The sequence below is a fragment of the Trichosurus vulpecula genome, chromosome 8, assembly GCF_011100635.1.
Source record: "Trichosurus vulpecula isolate mTriVul1 chromosome 8, mTriVul1.pri, whole genome shotgun sequence".
Taxonomy (NCBI): Eukaryota; Metazoa; Chordata; class Mammalia; order Diprotodontia; family Phalangeridae; genus Trichosurus; species Trichosurus vulpecula.
This window is the reverse complement of record NC_050580.1, coordinates 80,332,432-80,355,452: the sequence shown is the minus strand read 5'-3', so window position 1 is coordinate 80,355,452 and position 23,021 is coordinate 80,332,432. Positions and strand designations below refer to the sequence as shown.

At 39.3% G+C, this 23,021-nt stretch overlaps 1 protein-coding gene across 1 annotated transcript in view; it reads left to right on the top strand.

Annotated features, from left to right (window-relative positions):
- LOC118828583 (cytochrome P450 2C18-like) overlaps positions 1-13,807 on the top strand; it is a 32,992-nt gene extending 19,185 nt beyond the window's left edge. The window contains exons 8-10 of the mRNA XM_036735294.1: positions 9,311-9,498; positions 10,401-10,542; positions 13,262-13,807. Of these exons, the coding sequence (XP_036591189.1) occupies positions 9,311-9,498; positions 10,401-10,542; positions 13,262-13,452 (521 nt within the window). The 3' untranslated portion in view covers positions 13,453-13,807. The remainder of the gene's footprint in view (positions 1-9,310; positions 9,499-10,400; positions 10,543-13,261) is intronic.
- The last annotated feature ends 9,214 nt before the right edge of the window (positions 13,808-23,021 follow it).

Genomic DNA, 23,021 nt, shown 5'->3' with positions numbered 1-23,021 from the left:
AGTATTGTTACTTAGTCGTTTCTTCAGTCATATCATACTCTTTTGTGGCACCATTTGGGATTTTCTTGGCAAAGACACTGGAGTGGTTTGTCAATTCCTTCTCCAGCTCATTTTACAGATGAGGAAACTGAGGCAAACCTGAGGCCAGATTTGAACTCAGGAAGATGAGTCTTCCTGATTCCAAACCCAGAGCTCTATACACTGCACCACCAAGCTGCCCTCCAAAAAATGTTTCTGTTCAGCTGTTTCTGCATCTTCATGACCCCATTTGGGGTTTTCTTGGCAAAGATACTGGAGTGGTTTTCCATTTCCTTCTCCAATGGATTAAGGCAAACAGAGTTTAAGTGACCTGCCCAGGGTCACACAGTTAATATGTAAACTCAGGTCTCCTGACTCTAGGACCAGCGCTGTATCCACTGCGCTACTAAGCTGCATACAAAGTATTAGATGATGACTATCCAGGTGCTACAAAGTTTGAAGTCAAAGGAGAGAGATCGTTTCTGTGGAGAAGAAAACAATGCAAGGCTTGGTGGAGGCATATGAACTTGGAAATAAATAACATTTAATGGGCAGAGGTGAGTCTCAGGAAGAAGGAAGAGAAGGCTGGAGGGCACCCCAGGTAGAGGCAATGAAATGACCAAAGGACAAAGACAGGAAAATCCATGGTGTGTTTGAGGAGTAGGAAGGAAGTATTCAGTTTTCCCAGTCACAGATTCTCAGAGTTGGTAGAGACCTCAGAGGCCAAACCTCAGGCCCAGAGCTGTTTCAACTGTACCCGAATAGGGATCTGTAGCGTCACCAACAGGTGGTCCTCCAGCTTTTGGTTTAAGACCCCGGGAAGGGGAACTCACTACCTTTCAAGGCAGCCTATTCTCTTTTTGTATGGCTCTACTTGTTGGAAAGGTTTTTTCCTATATACATATACATATATACATATATATACATATATGCATATATACATATATACATATATACATGTATACATGTATATATGTATATATGTGTATATATGTATATGTATATGCATATACATACACACATATATACACACACATATATATTCCTAACATTTATATTTAACCAAAATCTACCTCTTTGCAATCCTACTCATTTTCCTAGTTCTGTCTTCTGGGGCGCTGCTGAACAAATCTAATCCTTCCTTGATATAATGGCCCTTCACATTCTGGAAAACAGCTTTCCTGTTCCCCCTTAGTTCTCCTTTCTCTAGGATAATATTCCCAATTCCTTCCTAGCCTTGTCTCCGGACTCTTCAGCATTCTGGATTTCCTGCTTTTTGTCCAATTTACTCTTTATCTGGGTCTTCATCCAGCACCTTGGATAAGGCCACAGAAGAACCAGTCCCCAGGTAGCTCAGTCAGACAAGATGTTACCAATGCCACAAACATTTACTAGGCAAGTAGAACCACCTGTTTTAGCCTGTCAACATCCTCCCATAACATCACGCTCAATGCTGAATGCCTTACATCAACTCTGGCCCAGTCAGGACAAGCCTTTTGCCAAATTCTGGACTGATGGCCTGTCATAATATAGCCTAAGATTAAGCTAGATGTTTTGGATACCACATCCCACAAACTCATTTTGAGTGAGTTCCCAAAATTCTGCCTCAGCTCTTTCTGATTCAAAACTACTCTAAATCTCACCACTGCAAATCTGATAAAGAGATCATTATCTAAGAAAGATCTGGGATTTAGACCACAAGTTCAATAGAGTGATAAGGAAGCTTCTCTAAAACTATTTTGCTCTTAAACTACATTAGAAGCATCATCATCATCATCTGTCATCATCTTCGTCGTTGTCATCAATATTTATATAGTGCTTACTATATGCCAGGCACTATGGGGGGATTTGTAATTGTTATCTCATTTAATCCTCACAACAATGCTGGGAGGTAGGTAGCATTATTATCCCCATTTTACAGATGAGGAAACTGAGGCAAAGAGCATTTGAGTGACTTGCCCAGAGTGCAGAGATGAGACTCAGGAAGAATAGAAGGCTGGAGGGCATCCCAGGTAGTACTCTGGTCACAGAGATCAGGTGGCGCCACCTAGCTGACTCATTAAGCATTAAGAACGAGGGAGGTTTTTCTTTGATATGAAGCAGGATTCAGTTCATAGGGTTGGAGGTGCAGGGTGAGGTTGCACATTCTGAAATTACTACAGTGTAAAAACAAAAGATGTCAAAACTTTTTTAATGAAAAAATATGGTGATCACTTTATCAAAGATATTGTAGAGGGGTACCTTGGTCAGGTCAGTCAGTGGTGAGACTAGCCCTAGGTGCCTTCCAGACTTGGGACCCTGTGATTCAGAGATCTGTAACTACATCTAAGTCACTGATAAAAGTGTTTGACTAAATGTTAAGTAATTCTTAGAGTCTAAGTTTAAAAAATTATCCTGTACATTAAATGTGCTATTTTAAGAAAGATCAGTTGGGAGCGATGGAAACTGAGCTAACACTGAAATGTATGAAGGACGTTGATGTTGTCCAAGCTAGATCAGAAATGCACCCAAAGACATTAATACATGATGGGAAATGATAATAAGTTGAAATATTTATGCTTTATCTGAAAATCTTTCTTACATCGATTTAAATTGGAAAATGAGACAGCTCTGTTTTGCTGTCTTTTCTAAAATAAATGTTGTTTAACAAAGATGTAGTGGGTCAAACACTAGAATTCAGATAACCTGGGTTATAATCCCAGATTTACTACTATCTTTGCAATCCTAGACCAGTTACTTTCCCTGTATTGGTTTGGGTGTGAAGGAGAGTAGTTTTTAAAAAGCCTAGAAAGGGAAGTTATCATCAGATTTTGGAAAGCTTTGATTGCCATACTTAGACATTTGGACTTTATCATACTTTATCATACATATCATATCTATATCATAGACTTTATCATGGAGAACCACTGAAGGAACATTTAAATATGCTTTTAGGCTCAAAGATTTAGAGCTGGAATTTCAACTTCCTCCTTTAATAGATGGGGAAACTGAGTGAATATACATTGTATACTATTCACCAAGTATTGGACATTTGGGTTGTTTCAGTTTCTTTAAAATGATGAGTAATGTTGCCACATATATTTCTGAACACATATTTATTGTTTTCTTCATGAAGATATTGTTAGAGTATATTCCAAATAATGGGATTCTTGACTCAAAATTTGTGACTTCTTTTTACTTTTGTGCACTGCCAAATTGGCTTCCTAAAAGATTTTTAAAATCTATTTGCAATTCTCCCAGCAGTATATGAATATACTTATTTTTCTATAAGCTCATCAGTTCAGTTTTTCACTAATATTTTTGCCAATTTCATAGATGCCACCTCAAATTATTTTTAACTTGCATTCCTATGATCATTAGTGAGGTTTAAAATTTCAGGTGATTTGTTATAATTTGTGCATTCTCTTGTAAATTGGATGTTCTTTTCTTTTTGTTCATTTTTCTAACGATCACTATATGTAGCCTTTGAAATATTTATTGTTGTTGGTAGGCAGCTGGGTAGCACAGGGGATAGAGTACTGGGCCTGGAGTTAGGAAGACTTGACAGACACTTGCTAGCTATGTGACCCTGGAAATATTTGTATCAGTTCCTTACAAAGTATAGATATTAAATTTTACCAACTTTATTAGCTGTAAATATTTTCCCAATTTATGCTTTTCTTACCTTTATTATATAGATTTACTCTGTAGATTTTTTTTTGGCAAGGCAATCAGGGTTAAGTGACTTGCCCACATATCTTGTAAGTGTCAAGTATCTGAGGCTGGATTTTGAATTCAGGTCTTCCTGACTCCAGGGCTGGTACTCTATCCCCTGTGCCATCTAACTGCCCCTTCTGTAGAACTTTTAAAAATTTTAGTTAGGTAAATCTACTTTAGCATTAATAATTTCTTCTATTTTATAGTTAAAACTTATCTACTCTGCAAAATTGAGATATTCCATTCTATTTTCTTTCTTCTAACTTTAACAGTTAATTTTCTTTTGTTTAACTTTGTGATCTGGAAGTAACTTGTTTTACTATAATGTATAGGGTAAAGATCCAAATTTATTTTTCAACATATTGCTAGCCAGTTTTCTCAACATTTATTTAATAATAAGTCATTTCCCCAGGATTTATTGTCTATAGGTTTCAAATACCGGACTTGATTATGACTTGGTTCTCTTTCTTGGATTTCTATTCTCTTCAGCTGGTCTATTTTTCTCTTTTTTGCCTAGTAGCTCATAGTTTTAGTTAGAACTCCCTGATATGATTTAAAATCAATAAAGACAATTCTTCTTTCATCACTTTTTTTCTCATTAAACCTTAGCATTCCTGTTCATTTGTTTTTCACAAAAATTTCATTATGGTTTGTCCAGTTCTACAAAGAAAGCTGTGGGTATTTTTATTACTAGGGCATTCAATCTATGAATTACTTTAAGGATACTATAACTTTTATAATATTGATCTGACCTATCCAGCAACATTGAATTTTCCTTCTCTTAATAAGATATTCCTCAACTTCTATCAAGGTGGTACAATAATTATCTTCATGTAGGGATATCAAGTATACCTTCTGGCCCACTTCCCCAGGGCCTAGCTAGCTACATCTGTCCCTCAGGGTTCCAGGATACCTTGAGGGCTTTTCAGTTGTCTCTTCTCTACTGTCATTGGCTGAGCCCCTGCTCATTGTGTTTCCCCCGCTGTTAGCCACCAGCGACTAGCACAAAAGTTCCACTTAACATTAGCTTTTACAAAGGGTTAATACTTCAAACACATGGCAAGGCCAAAAGTACAAATATTACCTCCAGCTCATGGGGATGTACATTCTTTTATCCCATCTTGGGGGAAGTAGGCTCAAATTTATCTCAATTTCTATATAACGGTGATTCCACTAAGTTCATGTCCAGATGTAGCATGACTGTCAAATGAGTCCTCATCTCAGCTACCACTAAGCTGGATCCCAAAGGTCACTCCTAAAAGTCATTCCTTTATCTTCAGAGCACTGACACTGAGTGGCTATAAAACCTAGATGCTGGGACACTGGTTTGTTGGGAGTCTCAGATGAGTGGACATGAGGGTGCCCACTCTCTAATACCTTCATCTAAAGCAGAAAATGACCAATTTAGAGGCTGGCAAAGATCCCAGGGCCACATGGACTCAATTGGGAGAAGACCTAAGGCTTCTCCCCTTACAGCATTATTCCTCACCAGATATTGCAGCAAATGAGTCAAAAGAATCCACCTTGACCTAACAGGAGCCTAACAGAACAGGGGAGACTCTTGTGATCAGAGCCTTTTGGAAAGCACCCTCTAATCCCATTATGTGGCCACTTAAAAAAGGCTTCTCCTAAACACAGGTGGGGTTAGCAGACCAGAATCAATTATAAAATGTCTATGCATGCTCCAAGGTCTCTCCAAACTACATCAATTATCATTATGACTCTCCTATAACTTGCATTGATGTCCTTAGCACACGTACCAATCTCCATTACATAGATTACATGTTTTATTGGGTAGCTAATACTACCTATTACCAGTATAGCTAGCACTTATGTTGCTATGGTGCTTATTAACAATCAGGTATTCAGTTTGGCTGATGGGGAAATTCCACTAAAATATTTTGCTCTAGGCTCACTTAATTATCTGTGACTCACCACCAGGAATTTGGTCATCAGACTCACCAAAATTGCTTTCATAAAGATCTTCCTAAAAGATGAAATATGTCAACCAATGGATAAACCAAAACTTTAAAGGACCAGTTGGGTGTTGTCAGGGCCTGGAGAAAAACTACAAGACAGCTGTATAGCTTGTATGGCCTGGTGGAGCCATTCAGCCAGTGGTCTCTTAAATCCCAACCAATACAAGCTGACTGTGCCTCCAAAGATAGGTGAAGTGATGCTCTATATGGCTGTGTAAGACTTTTTCAGCCTAGAACTATTGTCCTTAGAAACAGAACCAAGAGAAAGAGAGCCCACCAACCAAGACATGAGAGCACCCACCCGACAACACAACTTGAGGGATATCCTTTCAATGGGGTGTATACTTGTTTTTAACTGTACTCCATTTTGTATCAGGCAGCTACATGGTACAGTGGATAGAGTGCAGACCCTGGAGACAGAAAGACCTGAGTTCAAATCTGGCTTCAGATACTAACTTTGTGACTGTGGGCAAGTCACTTAACCCTGTAAAATGAGCAAGTAATGGCAAACCTCTCTAGAATCTTTGCCAAGAAAACCCCAAATGGGGTCATGATGAGTCAGACACGACTGAATAGCAGCAATATTTTGTACTGATTACTTCCCTGTCACAAAGTTTGCAGAAGCTATATACTTGCTTGCTGTGTTTCCCTGACCTTCCTCAACCTTGTAGCACCAACACCTTCCCAATATCTTATGGGTGATCTATGTAATAATACTAATGATAATGATAATAGCTAACATGTAGAGTTTTAAGATTTGCAAAGTACTTTACATATGCTTTCTCTTTTTACATAAATTTCCTCTTTACATATATTGATCCTTACAATCCAGTAATATAGATGCTGTTATTAGTGCTATTTTGCGGGTGAAGAAACTGAGGCTGAGTGAGGTAAATGACTTGCCTAGGGTTATACTGCTATTAAGAGAATGAGTCAGGATTTGAACTCAGGTCTTCCTGATTCCAAGTACAGCATTCTATTCACTGTACCGCTCAGCTGCCTCATACTTATTTTGCTGTAAATTTTATATACATATATATACCCATCATATATATATATATATATATATATATATATATATATGTGTGTGTGTGTGTGTGTGTGTGTATACATATATGTGTATTTATATATATACATGCATATATATATATACACACACACACACACGTACATATATATGTATTCAAAGGGATTGGTAAATTCAGTACATCCACTTATTCCTTTCAGCATCAGAAACCTAAATGTGTGTTAAATGAAATGAGACAAATGGGTAGGTAAATGAGTTGTCAGGTATTTAATGGTTTTTGTTATTACAAATAGGGCCTCTTTTTAACAATAATGTTTTTTTATAAACATTATGAAAATCTCACATTACAGTGAGGTCAATGTGACAGTTATCCCCATTTTATGGATAAGAAAATTGAGACCTAGAGAGGTCAAGTGAGTTGTCCAAGGTTGCACATCTAATAAATCGTAGAACTCAAAGCCAAATTCCAATTCTAGAAAAGAGAAAATAATGCTTTCTCCATCTACCATACTTCTTCCCCTCAAACAGAAGAATAAATAATGAATGACCAATTAAACTAACAACATATTAAAAATACAGTCAGCTCACACACAGTGGAGTCATGCTTAGTCCAAAAACAACTTATCAAAAGTTAGACTTACTTTCAATAAATACATTGGCTTCTTAGGACATGGCTTCCTTGCAAAGATAAACATTGATCAAATTAAAGAGAGATTTATGAAGTAGCAGTTGAGCTGTCATACCATTCATTTAAAAAAAAAAAAAAGGAGAAAACTAGCTTAGTGTCCATGAACTGAGGAATGATTAGGCAAATTGTAGTCTATGGATCTAATTATGCCATGAGAAACTTAAATACGAGGAATTCAGAGAGACATGGGAAGACATATATTCAATCCAATAAACATTTATTAAATACCTACTAAGTAGAGGGCACTAGGGACACAATTAATTAAAAAAAACACTCCCTGTTCTCAAGGAGCTTACAATCTAATGAGAGGAGACAGTAAGCAAAAGGAGGCAGGAAAAGGGAGTAGGATTGGGTAACACCAGTGGAGAGTTGCATAAATCAGGAAGGGCAACAGATACAGACTGTGGTTAGCCAAAATTCCAATTTCTGCCATTTATAAAGGAAGGCATTGGGAGGAGTTTGGTACCACACCCTCCTCTCCTCTAATCATATATAGTCCTCTAAGTCCTCTAATCATAATCAGAGACTGATAAAGGTGGTAGAGTCAGTTTAGGCTTGAATTAGTGACATGGTGATAAGATGATAAGATGGTAAAGTGATGAGCTTAACCTGGGAAGGGTCTCTTGTTTAGTGGATTTGAAAAAACAAACAGGCTAGAGTGAGCCCAAAAGTCCAGTTTCATGACTAGAGTGAACAGAGATGGGAATACAATATGGACAGTTCTACAAAGAAATTCATTTTTAAAAAATTAGTAGCACATTAAATCTCTGAATTTGTTTAGGGAATATTGTTGCTTTTTATTATATTGAACTGACTTATCCAAGAACCTGAATTTTTTTCTACTTATTTAGGTCTTCCTTGACTTCTTCATGTAGGTTACATATTTTGTTATAGGGTCAGACCACTTATTTCTAATACATGCAGCCCTTATCTCATGCATTCTACTGGTATACAATAAAAGAATCGAAAAAACAAAGGCATGAAACTTGATGTATGTACATAACAAAAATATTTAGTCCTTGGGTTCTTTCTTAAGTGAGATAAGGAGGACCGTCAAGGACAGGAATCCCAAGTTTACTCTGGCTAGGTATATGCCCTCCACCTACACACAGAACTCTGTGTAACTGAATGATTCAGTGGGGCCAGGTCACCTTGATTTAGAAAGAACTGGAACATCCCAGTTCTCAGATACCCACTCAACTGTGTGGAGAAACCACTTGAATCTACTGAATTTAGCCTTATTACTTCCTTATGCAGTGCAGGCTTATCCTGTATTTTATCCTCTAAGGACAACTTGAGGTCTGAACTCTGAGAGGCTGGGTATTTAAGTGTTTCCCTGTGGACCCTTGGCTGACCCAAAAGACTGAAATATAACTCTTTATTTTCTCATTAATGGGTCAACTCAGTAGCATTTTATTTCCTATGTAATTCTACAGGGTGTTCCTAAAGTCTGGACACATAGGCAAAAATGCATATTTTCAAGAAATAAAATGAATGAAATTTTCAACAACATTATATTTAATTGGAATATTAACAAATAACATCTTCAATATGATTTTCATCATTTGTGATGCAAAGGTTGATGTGCTTTGCAAGATTCACAAGAACTGGATACAATAACTCTACGTTGCTGTCAATTTTAGCACATTCACTCTTTATGTGTTCAATCAAGTGTGTCGCATCTGTGATTTTCCCTGAGTACACCCTTCTCCTTTAGCATACCCCAGAAAAAGAAGTTGCTGAACAATAGAGTCCTCGGTGAAACGGTTAATGAGATGTTAATGAGATTTCCTATGTGTCCAGACTTTAGGGACACTTTCTGGTGAGAAATCAGAGAAACTGGGGAAGATGTCATGTCTTTCTCCCCACTTTTTACGTGAATTCTTATTCCTGTTGTGACAGAAAAAATCCATGAAGAAATTGACCGAGTGATTGGTCAAAATCAAAGTCCTTGCATGCAAGACAGAAACAATATGCCTTACACCAATGCTGTGATCCATGAAATACAGAGATACATTGACCTCGTCCCTGCCAGCGTGCCTCATGCAGTAACAGAAGACATTCAGTTCAGACAATACCTCATCCCCAAGGTAGGAAGTGTGTCATCTGCTGAATACAATAAAAGAACTGAGACATAACCAGCACCAAAGGAATGGGGCTTTTCCTTCGATTGAGAGAAGGGTGACATATTTCCTCCTTGAAGCAACCACAGTCTTCATGCCTTTCATGGCAGCTCCCTGGTGTCCCAACAGCTACCACCTCCACAGTCCCATTACTGTGACCTCCCTTTATTGGACCTACCTTCCCCTGCACCACTTTTGGGATGAGGGCTGGATTGCCCACACGATTACCACATCTGAACCCATGGTTGTGCTGTCTTGTGTACCACCACTGCCATGTTCCCAATTATTTTTGTCCCTAGTGAAATCATTTCTAATTAAAGCTCCATGCCAGTACCTACACTCCCTCCTAGAAGATTAGAGAATCACAGGAGTATAGCACAGAGTTCATCTAGTTAAACCTGTACCGCAGACAAAAGCTCCCCTAGCCTCTGCTTAAACTCCCCAATGACCAAGAGTGTCATACCACCAAACTAGGCAGCCCATTCCATTTCTGATAGGTCTAATGGTCAAAATTCTCCTTACATTACAATGCCTGGTATATAGTAGGCACATAATGTTTGTTGAATTGAATTCTTCCTCGTAACTCCCACCTATTGGTCCTGGTTTTGCCCTAGAGGGGCCAAGACTGCATCTCTCTGCACACTGACTTTGGGACACTTTGGCATGATGTAATGAACTGGGATGAGTATGGGAGTCAAGACACCAGGGTTCTGGTCTTGGCCTCAACCAATGATGGCCCCTAGTTTGCTTGTTTGTAAATGCAGGAGAGGGGAAGGGAAGAGGGAGATTGATTTCTATGGTCCTTTCAAACCCTAACATTCTAGGACTCGTCTTCTCTCATTCAAAGTATCTGTCTCTGTTCCTTCCAGGGCACCACCGTAATACCATTACTGACTTCTGTTCTGTATGACAATGAAGAGTTCCCCAATCCAGAGCAGTTTGACCCTCATCATTTCCTGGATGAAAGTGGCAACTTTAAGAAAAGCGACTATTTTGTACCTTTTGCAACAGGCAAGACAATTTTTTCAAAATCTGTATATCTATATATCTTAGAGGACCTGAGTTCCAATCCCATTTACAATCTGTGTGACCCTGAGCAAATTCCTTAACATCTCAGAGCTTTGGTTTCCTCAGATGTCAAATGAGGTTTTAGAGTAGATGAACTCTAAGCTCTCTTTTGCCTCTAAATCTTAGAAATAAGGTGAAGGTAGTTTTTTATGCTTCTACTCTTGCTTGGGCTACAAGTCATCATTTGAAGTGATCCAGGTGTGGGAACATAGTTTCAGCAATGTTTGCTCAGTGCTGTGTAAAATCAATGGGACTTTGAGCATTTGCCATATTTTTTCTAAAAGAAGGGAAGAGCTAAGACCAGTGGCCACTGTGTGTTCCCTCCAGATCCATCGTTAGTGTCCCCAAAGGACTGAAAACTGTCCTGTAAGGATTTCTCAGCCAAGAGTGTCTTCTCTCAGGCACAGTTTTCTAAGGATTTTTACCTGTGGGACACACCATGGTACCTCAGCAAGCTGAGGAAGATGGCAGGGTTCTCTCAATGGCCCATTACTCAGGTGCCATCAGGAACTACTCACCCATAGTCCTATCTCAGTGTCTTTAGAACATCACAGTGATTCTTGACTCTGATAGATGAATCTGAAGGGCATTCTAGGAGTGCTCACTACCACCCTACTTTTCTACCTCTGCCACTAAGACTCTGACCTCATCCAATGTCTTACCCATTGCTCTTTGGAGTATCCAGGGGTCCTGCTTGGAGTCCTCCTCCTGGATACCTACATTGTTATGGTCCCCTATTGGCATGGAAGATCAGCAATAGACCTTGTCTTTGTCCTTTGAGTTGCCATTCTAGAATGAATCCATTGATAACAAGGTATCTACTGGCAGGAAAGGGCAGGACTACGATCTCCCCAACGACCAAAGTCAGCTCTCACAGTCATGAGCCACCATGTTCCCTTTGGTTCAGTGAAGCACTTGTAGCGAGGGCCAAGCCCACCAGGGTAGATGATGATGCCTCACTATCTTCCTGTTAGAGAAGTGAAAGGAGAATTTAGGTAATTATCACTATAGCAGGTACTTAGGGCACTTGGTCCGTAGTCAGGAGGAAGATGTGAGCTCAAATTTCATCTCAGAAGTTTACTTGCTGTTTTGACCCTGGGCAAATCACTTGACCTCTGTTTGCCTTAGTTTTCTCATCACTAAAAGAGGGAGAATAGCAGTACCTACTTCTCAAAGTTCTGAGGATCAAATCAGATAATAATTGTAAAGTGCTTAGCATAGTAAGTTGTATATAGTAAACACTATATAAGTGTTATCTATTATTATTATTAAAAAGAAAAAAATTTAAAAGATAAAATTTTATTAATTAGAAATTAAATATGAAACAAATATAAAATGAGGATTGAAGGGAGAGAATACATCAGTTTGCACTCTACCTTTTCTGCATTTACTTTTAAGGAGCAGCCAGTTGGGGAGGCTCTTATGTTGGGAAGGGGGAAAAAGTGGAAAATTTGCAGAAGTGTCTGAAAGTCCAGGACTTGGGCTGAGTTCTGGTGGAGATGGAGGTTAAGAGGCAGCTGTCTAACCCTGACCTGTATTTTATAAGGACAATTTCCTACTGGGTTATAATTGGGATTAGAAGGTTGGAGGGCTGATAAGAGGCAGATAGCTTGAATTGGCAATAAGGCAGGAGCAAGAAGCAGGTCTCAGGAGTGTATTGCCTGGCCAAAAGTGTGGTCAACGGAGGTGACCAAGGCAGAGCTGATCACAGTTCTTGTGACCTTTCCCCGCTAAAAGCACAAACAGTGACCAGGTACCAGGTTTGTGGAGCTGTAGCGGGTAGCTCTCTGCTTACCCTGGGGCAGTGAATCCTTTCCTCTGAGTTTAAAGTCCCAGGCTCGACTCTGGCATCTAAGAGCTGAATTTAGGGAAATTGACCAGAAGGGACTCCCTTCCTATTGGAACATAGGTTCGGGTTTCAGAAGGCAACATGATGGAATGTTCATTGACAGCCAGGCACTGAGTTAACCGAAGGGTTTAGTCACCTACAAGCAAGACCCATAGAGTAAGGGTCGATGTACCAGTTGGTGTCCTTGGACTGGAGAAGAAGGGATGCATGTAATCTTCGCTCCAGTGTCACTGGTATGGAATGCAGCTTTATGTGGTATACAACAACAACAACAACAAACACAATAATTACTACTAACAACTAGCATTCATATAGCGCTTTCAGATTTACAGATATCTCATTTTATCCTCACAATATCCCTTGGAGCTTACTGCTATTATGGCCATTATACAGATGAAGAAACTGAGGCAGAGAGAGGTTAAGAGACCTGCCCAAGGTAGTAAAATGTCTGAGATAGCATTTAAACTCGGGTCTTCCTGACACCGGGTCCAGCGCTCCATCCACTGTGCCACCCAAAGTGTTGGATTTGGAGTCAGGAAGACCTGCCTTAGGCATTTACCAGTTCTGTGACCCTGGACAAGTCATCATCCTCTGTCAGCCTCAGTTGCCTCATCTACAAACTGGGGATAACAACAGCACCTACATTGCAGGGTTGTTCTGAGATGCGAATGAGATAATGTGCATAAATAGCCTTATAAGCCGTAAAGAGCCATATTACTATTAGCTATAGTTCTAGCAGTTACGGGGTGCCTTGAAACAGTGCCCTAAAAGACTTTCAAATCTGTGCTGATCGTCTTCATTTGTCTCTTTCAGGAAAACGGGCGTGTGTTGGTGAGAGCCTGGCTCAGATGGAATTGTTTCTCTTTTTTACCACCATCTTGCAAAATTTCACCTTGAAGCCTGTCATTAACCCCAATGACATTGATGTCAATCCCGTTGCCAATGGGTTTAACAATGTACCACCCTCTTATGAGATCTGCTTCTTACCTTCCAAGAGTATATAAAGGACCACCCCTCTACCGGTGGTTTAAGTGCCTTCTCTCCTGTGCACACGTTGCACTCATTCTCTTGCCTGGCATTCAAAGCCTTCCATGACTTGGGCCAAATGTACTTTTCCAGCCTGATTTCTAACTGCTCCTTTTGGCTTTAATAACAATGGATTACAAGCTGTCCCCTCCCCACATATCTCAGGCTTCTTGCCCCAGTGCTTTTGCTCCTGTCAAGTATTCCTGATCCCTGCCATATTTCCTCCCACTACTCATCTTCCCTTGTTGAAATACTACCCATCCTTAAAGATCAGCTCAGATATCACACCCCTCTGAATTCCTTAGCACTTATACAATATAACATTTAATTGTACACTCTTTGTTTTGCTTGCTTTTATTTAAAATGTTTTATATATTTGTATTCAAATATTTTAGTCATCTCCTAGGCAGCTAGATGGCACCGTGTATAGAATGCTGGACTTGGAATCAGGAAGACCTGGGTTAAAAATTGTGCCTCAGACACTTACATAGCTTTCTGGCCCTGGTCAAGTCCCTTAATATCTCAACCTCAGTTTGTTCTTCTGTAAAAGGGAGGTGATAATAGCACCTACCTGCCTTAGTTGGTATGCAGATCAAAGGAGATGACATAATCCCACTGCATTCTGGGCCATCTCCAGTTGTGCTGCTCTCCATCTGGCCACTGGACCCAGATGACTCCAGAGGAGAAAGTGAGGCTGGTGACGTTGCACAGCCCTGCCTCACTTAAATCCAATTCACTTGCATGTCATGGCATCATCTTCCTGATGCTGTGGTCCTCTTTGAGGATGAAGGACAAACAACAGCAGCAACAGTGCTAGCCATTATTATTTTCTCTCTAACTACAATGTTAGCCTCTTGTGGTCAGGGACCATATTTTATACCTATGGTTCCTGCACGGTACTGGGCCCAGAGCAGGTATTCAATAGCTGACTGTTTTGATATATACTGAGCAGGCTGTCTCATCTTATAAGAGCATATACTAAATGCATTTGCCTTTTTAGGCTATAAGAATTTGTACGTATATATATATTTTTATAAATAAATATTTAGGATATAAATACATATAAATATAAATATCACTGAATATATTTTAGCTGCAATGGCTTGCAAAATGTCCACAACTTATACACTTAAAACATATTTTGTGACAAATTAATTTAAATTTATGCCTCTGTCATCAACTAGTTTCAACAAAGTTAGAGTGTCAAAGATGAAGGAAAGATCAGTAAAAGAGAGAAAAGAGTGGTTCTACCATATCCTTCTTGGTCATAACCTCACTTACCTTCTTGCTTTCTTATAGTGGAAAGAGTACCAAGTATGGGATCAAAAGATGTGGGTTCAAATCCAAGATTTATTAACTACTATTTATGTGGCTTAGGCCAATTACTTCATGTCTTTGGGCCTCAGTTTCCTCATGTGTAGAATGAAGAGATTGGATTCAGGGAGTCTTAACCTGGGATCTCTAAACTTGGGTTTTTTTTTAAATTTAGTCTATTCCAATTTAATTGAAATCCTGTGTATTTTATCTAATTAAGAGTAGAATGAATCCCAGAATTTTAGACCTAGTTCAAGGGTTCTTAATCTAGATTCTGTGTACCCCCAAGGGATCTATGGATAGGTTTCAGAGGGGTCTGTGAAGTTGGATCAGAAAATAAAAACTGCCTGAAAATTGGCATTTCCTTCAATTATTTAAAAACATTATTCTGAGAGAGGTAAAGCTCAGAGGCATTATCAGACTGCTAAAGCGCCCCATGACATAGAAAAGGTTAAGAACCCTCGGATAAGATAGATGATCCTTTGGATTTCTTCCATTTCTGAATTCTTGAGCCCAGTTTGCTGGGATTTCAAGTAGGTAGGAGAGGTTTGCTGGCACAGCATCCTGTATTCCAGGAGTTCATGGCCCACATCTTCCTTTCTAGAGGCACAATGGACAGAGTGCTAGAATTAGAGCCAGGCAGCCCTGAGTTCAAATTTTACCTCAGAAGCTTACCAGTTGTGTGACCCAGCACGAGTCACTTAACCTCTATTTGCCTTGGTTTCCTCATCTGTAAAATGGGGATAATAATAGCACCTACCTCCCAGGGTTGTTGTGACGACCAAATGAGATGATATTTATAAAAATCTCTTAGCCTGGCACAGAGTAGGCACTATATAAATGCATATTCCCTTCCCCCTTTACCTAATGTATATTTTTTCTTTTTTGTATAGTATTTCATTTTCCCCCAGTTACATGTATAAACAACTTTTAACATTCATTTTTTAAAACTTTGAGTCAAATTCTCTTCCCTCCTCCCTCCCCACCCCAGCCCCCATTGAGAAGGCAAACAATTCGATATAGGTTATACATTTGTAGTCATGCAAAACACTTCCATACTAGTCATGTTGTGAAAGAAAACATAAACAAAAAAACTCAAGAAAAATAAAGGAAGTTAAAAAAGCATGCTTCAGTCTGTATTCAGACACCATCAGTTCTTTTGTCTAGGGATGGATAGCACTTTTCATCATAAGTCCTTCAAAGTTGTCTCGGATAGTTATATTGCTGAGAATAGCTAAGTCATTCACAGCTGATCGTGTAATGTATTTTCAAAGTTGCAAGTCAGCATGGAACAGATTCTGTAAACAAGTAAGAGAAATACCTTTAAATATAAAGGAAAAGAAATTAGGCTAACACAATTCCATTTAGTGCCCACTAGAAACAACAGAAGGGAATGGAATAATATATTCCAAAAAGAAAAGGTGCTCCAGATGCAACCCCAAATGACATGCCCTACAAATCTAAGCCTAATCATTGATGGGAAAAATATGGATGTTCAATAAAGAGAGGCATTTGAAGCATTCCTACGAAAAAAAATTTTAAAGGACATAAACATGTTATTTGACTTGTGAAAATCAATGGAGTACCACAGCAAATAAGAATAAGCAACTTGAAATTGAGAGAAGAATGAGATAGAAATCCAAAAAATGAGAAAATTTTTGCTTTAGAATTAATGAAAAGAGCATACTATTTTATTCAGTAAATACAATAATAAATGAGGAGAAGAATGCCTTGAAAGGCAGAATTAGCCAAATGGAAAAGGAGGTCCAAAAGACTACTGAAGAAAATACTACTTTAAAAATTAGATTGGAGCAAGTGGAAGATAGTGACTTTATGAGAAATCAGGATATTATAAAACAGAACCAAAGGAATGAAAAAATGGAAGACAATGTGAAATATCTCCTTGGAAAAACCACTGACCTGGAAAATAGATCCAGGAGAGATAATTTAAAAATTATTGGACTACCTGAAAGCCATGATCAAAAAAAGAGCCTAGATACCATCTTTCAAGAAATTATCAAGGAGAACTGCCCTGATATTCTAGAGCCACAGGGCAAAATAGAAATTGAAAGAATCCATCGATTGCCTCCTCAAATAGATCCCAAAAAGAAATCTCCTAGGAATATTGTCGCCAAATTCCAGAGCTCCCAGATCAAGGAGAAAATACTGCAAGCAGCCAGAAAGAAACACTTTGAGTATTGTGGAAACCCAATCAGAATAACCCAAGATCTGTCAGCTTCTACATTAAGAGATCGAAGGGCTTGGAATACGATATTCCGGAGGTCAATGGAGCTAGGATTAAAACCTAGAATCACCTACCCAGCAAAACTGAGTATCATGCTCCAAGGCAAAATATGGATTTTCAATAAAATAGAGGACTTTCAAGCTTTCTCAGTGAAAAGACCAGAACTGAATAGAAAATTTGACTTTCAAACACAAGAATCAAGAGAAGCATGAAAAGGTAATCAAGAAATGGAAATTGCAAGGGACTTACTAAAGTTGAACTGTTTTGTTTACATTCCTACATGGAAAGATGATGTGTATGATTCGTGAGACCTCAGTATTAGGGTAGTTGAAGGGAATATGCATGTATATATGTTTATGTATATATATATAAGTGAATGTGTATGTATGTATATATCTATGTGTATATGTATGTATGTGTATGTATGTATATATATATATGTGTGTGTGTGTTTTTACACATATATATATATGTAAAAGAGAGAGAGCAGACACAGGGTGAGTTGAAGATGAAGGGAAGATATCTAAAAGAAATAAAATGAAATTAAGGGATGAGAGAGCAACATACTGAGAGAGGGAGATAGGGAGAGATAGAATGGAGTGGATTATCTCGCATAAAGGTGGGAAGAGGAAGCAGTTCTGTGGGAGGAGGGGAGAGGGCAGGTGAGGGGGGAATGAGTGAACCTTGCTCTCATCGGATTTGGCCTGAGGAGGGAATACCATACATACTCAGTTGGGTGTCTTACCCCACAGGAAAGAAGAGGGAGGAAGATAAAAAAAATAAAATAAAAGGGGCGGGGATGATGGAGGGGAGGGCAGATGGGGGTGGAAGTAATCAAAACAAACACTTTGGAAGGGGGACAGGGTCAAGGGAGAAAATTCAATAAAGCGGGATGGGTTGGGAGGGAGCAAAATGTAGTTAGCCTTTCACAGCATGAGTATTGTGGAAGGGTTATACATAATGATACATGTGTGGCCTAGGTTGAATGGCTCGACTTCTTGGGGAGGGTGGGTGGGAAGGGAAGAGGGGAGAGAATTTGGAACTCAAAGTTTTAAAAACAGATGTTCAGAAACAAAAAAAAAATTTTTGCATGCAACTAAAAAATAAGATACACAGGCAATGGGGCGTAGAAATTTATCTTGCCCTACAAGAAAGGAAGGGAAAAGGGGATGAGAGGGGAGGGGGGTGATAGAGGGGAGGGCTGACTAGGGAACAAGGCAACCAGAATATATGCCATCTTGGAGAGGGGGGGAGGGTGGAAATGGGGAGAAAACTTGTAATTCAAACTGTTGTGAAAATCAATGCTGAAAACCAAATATGTTAAATAAATAAATTTAAATTTAAAAAAATACAATAATAAATAGAATCTCAATCAGAAAGATCTCAGAGGTCATCCAGCTAAACTAATTCCTGAACAGGAATCTCTTCTACAATGCTCACAAGTCATCATCCAGTCCTTACATGAAGATCTCTGGTGATGGGAAACTGAGGCAGCTCATTATACTTTGGATAATTCTGTCAGAAGGTTACATCCACCCTGCCTAACTATAACTCTTACCCATTACTTCTAGCTCTGCTCCCTGAATCTAAGTAAAACAGGTCTAGTGCCTCTTCCAGACAGCCCTTCACATTCTTTGAAGTAGCTGTCATATTCCAAATCTTTTATTCACCAGGCTAAACATTCCAAACTCTGTAAGCTAAAATATCCCAGATTCCTTCAACTGACTCTCTTAGAGCATGCCTTCTAGGCTTCACAACTGAATGTGCTCCATTTTGTCAATGTCCTCCCTAAAATGTGCTAAGCGGGAAGTGGGCACTATGCTTCAGATGTGGCCAATGATTACGAAATACAATGAAGCTGTCTTCTCCCTCATTCTGGATACTCTGCCTCTCATAATGCAACTTGGTTTTTGTGTTGTCCTTCGTGTCCAAAGAGGACCAAAATGACATCACTATGTTGGGATCAAGGTACAGTGTGTCTGACTGTAGCTGATCAGACCAATATGAGCTCGAAAGGCTCTACCACAGGTTGGGCACAAATAGTCTATATGAAAATGTGAATCAAGACAACCTATCCCCTTGCTGGCCCATACTCAGCATGTGGCCCACTAAGCCCACTGGATCTTTTTCATATGAATTGCCTAGCTACTTTCTCCATCCTATAATGGTGCAGTTGATTTTTTTTAGACTTGGACATATGACTTCAAATTTATCTCTATTAAATTTAATCAACTTAAGAAAAAAGCAAAGAGTGGGCAAATTGGTCCTGATAAAGGTCATGAGGAAATAAAAATTCAGGCAAAAAGCTGACTCCAAATATAGGAGTAGAGAGGTGAGGTCCAAGTCATTTCTTGGTGGCATCTGAGGAGATGGCATATTAAGTTGTTTAGATGTACACCTTGACCAGGAATCATGGTAGCATTGAATTGACCAGGCATCATGGTACCTTTCTATTTTACATCTCCAATAGATTCACATAAGGATAGGCAACAAACCTGTGATTTCATAGGTTTGGGGAATTCCCAGCATGTCTGCACTCTATCTGTAACTTTTTCATAGAAAGCTGTCTAGTGCTCTCAAGGGATAAGTGACCTGCCTAGGATAACACAATGAGTATGTGTCAGTGGTGGGATTTGAATCCAAGGTTTTCAGACTTTGAAGTTGACTCTCTCTGCCATGTTGCCTTTCATAAATATAAGAAACAGGAATTCTAGGGGCCCCTAAGTAGATTGGGTAGAGTAAGTTTTCAGTCTTCTACAAGATCAGAGATATAGGGTTAGAGAGGACCTTAAAGGTTATCTCATCTAATTCTCTCATTTTACAGGTGAGGAAAATGGGACCCAGAGAGGGTACGTATCTTGCTCAAGGTTACCCAGGTGGTGCTTAGCAGAGATAGGATTTAATCTCGGCTCCTCTGATAAATCCAGCATTCTTTCCTCTCTCTTGCAATCCCTTATGGCACCTGGGTAAAAGATGAAGGGATGCAGAAATGAAAATATTGTGTTCCACAACCATTTGAAGACCTTGAAGACTTGAATCCTTTCTGGACACCAGCTTAGTAGGCACTTCCCTGCAAGAAGTGAAAGGTAGATGAAGTGATCCCCAATATGTGTGTAGTGATAGGCAATGGAGGGTCAGGTATTAGGTGGGAGAGAGAATGATGCAGACCCAGGAGGAATTGCCTCAGCAACAACCTCATACTGTGGGGTCCTAGTCTTCAAGAGACAGGGATGGAGAGCAAGAGACCTTGGGCATAACCAAGGGCTAAGAGGAGTTTTTTGGACTAAATCTGCTCAACTGCATGCGCTCCAAATTATCAGTCTCTTTTCCTCTTCGACTTCTTTCTGGAATTCAGTAAAGGGAAAGATTTTCTATTCTTCTATGATTACAAGTTATAGAACCAAAAGGGACCTCAGAAGTCATCTACTACATTTTACAAATGAAGAAACTGAGGCCCAGAGAGGCTAAGTGACTGGGATTTGAAGGCTGAGATTTGAACCCAGGCCCCCTAACTCCAAATCCAACAGTCTTTCCAGTGCTTTCCTTTGTATGACCTGCAATGGGAGAAGAAAGAAGCAAATTTCTTACTTTTCCCTCACAATCCACAGGAATTTTAGGGTAGGAATGAGGAGCACTGAGAAATGAATTTCAGAAGAAGCAAAGTGCCAAGTGAGCTTTGGTTTTGGGTTTTGTTTTAACAGTAGGGGAAATTCCAGCATATTTTCAGGCAGAGAAGCAGTCAACAGACAAGGAGAGACTGAAGATTGGTAAGAGAGTGGGTATGAGGGAGTAAAATCTGTTGGAGTAGGTGGAATGGAATGGGGTCGTGTGTGCATGCAAAGTTTGCTCTTTGACTTTTCTTAGAAATTGTGTTTTCACTTTTCTGGTAACTACCTTCTCTTCTACTGTCTTCCTTCAGTCCTCATTCAACTGTCATCTAAATGGTCAGAAAGTCAGTTTTAATTCTTAAGATATATCATAACCCCTGACTGAGATAAGTATCCTCAGGGTTCTATTTCCCCAAAAGGAAAAGTTGCTGCAATAAGGAAATTGGTTTAACCTCCATCCCATCAGAATTTTTTATGCAAATAACCCCACCTATACTAGCCAGAGAAGGGACACTAGGATTGTGACTTTTGTCCATTTTCTCCAAGCAACACAGTGTAGCCTAATTTCCCTCAAGTTTCATTATATTTTCGTTTTGTCCCCAAATATTCTCCTTCTCAAACTGAGACCATTTATGTTACCTCTGTCATTCTGTAAATTTCCCTTTGTTTCACTGAAATGTAATTCCTTTACTAACTTGTTTTCTGGACTCAGGGCTTTATTTAGAATTCATTTCTCTTGAGATTACTTTTTTTTTTGGCTTCCCAACACCGATCGTTTAGCATCTGCCGCTGCTTTATTGAATAAAAAGGAGAATCAGTAGCTTATCAAATGTGATTCTCAAGGAATTTTGATTCAATATCCTTTTATCTATTGGAGTAAATATACAGTAAAACATTGAACTGTAGCTATCCACAAGAGTTGACTGTTCCCCAGAAGGAGGTCAAGTGCATTAGCAGCCACACTAATTAACTTCCTACTATTGTCTGTTCTGGAGCCATAATTACATAAAGGGCAGCTTTGGTGCCAGAGAGACTGCACCATTGAAGGTGCTTAGTTTATATTTGAGGTCTGGAGGCTGTGTTTTCCTCTTGCTGCTTTTCTTTCTGAAGGCGATCAATATAAACAGTTGTGAGTTTTTCCTTCTACAACAAGTACTGCAGAATCCCTTCCTTTGTACCATGGCTCCCGTTAGGACAATACATGAGTTGAAATGTTTCGCCTTACCACAGCTTTCCATCTTGATGTTGAAATTTATTTTGTGGGTTGGTTTTTTTTTAGAAGAGAGATTTTATTTGGGGGGTAAGAAATGCTCTTAGCTTTCAACTGAATCCAAAGATGTCTGAAAAAGTCGCTTCAGGCAAATGCAGGTGCAAAACCTGTCCCTGAGCATAGCTTCTAATCCTGAATGAATTCTAGTCACATTTTTAAAAAGATAACAACAGACTAGAGTGGGTCCCAAGGAGGACCCACAGGATAGTGAGAGGATAGGAGACCATAACATGCCAGGATTATTCGAAGAAATTGGACTTGTTCAGCCCAGAGAAGAGAAGACCCAAGGGAATGTGAGAGCTGTCTTCAAGTATTCTAAAGCTTTCCATGTAGAAGAGACTGCCTGGTCTGCCTGGCCCCAAGAGAGAAGAACTTAATTGGGAGTGGTTGCATATTACCTTTAGAAGAAACCAACTCCTTGTCCTGGCATTTAAAGCTATTTATAGACAATTGACAAGTATTTATTAAGCCCCCACTGCATGCCAGCCACCAGGAACACAAAGACAAAAGTGAAATAGTCCCTGCTGTCAGAGAGCTTTTATTCTATTGGGGTAGAGATAACATATACAGATAGAAATACATCCAAAATAAATACAACCTAATTTTAGGAGCAAAAGCACTAGCAACTGTGGGCATCAAGAGTACCTTCATGCAGAAGATGGTACCTAAGCTGAGAGCAGAAGGAAACTATTGATTCTAAGAAGTGAAGATGAATTCAAAGGAGGGAATGCATTTGAAGCATGGGAGAAAACCATTGCAAAGGCGTGGAGACAGGGGAGTGTCATACAAGGAACAATAAGAAGGCCAGTTAGACCATAGACTGTGTGAAGGGGGAAAACCAGAAGTGTAGGCTGGGGCCAGCTTGTGAAGGGCTTGGGATGACAAACAAAAGAGGTTATATTTGATTCTGGAAATAACAGGAAAACATTGGTGTTTACTGTATAGGACAGTGATATGGTCAGACCTGTACTTTAAGAAAATAATTTTGGTAATTGTGAGAAAGATAAATTGGAATGGAGAGAAACTTGAGGCAGGGAGATCAATTAAAAACTTAAAAAAAAAACCTCTAATCAATACAATAGCCAAACATTATTCCAGGACACTGATAAT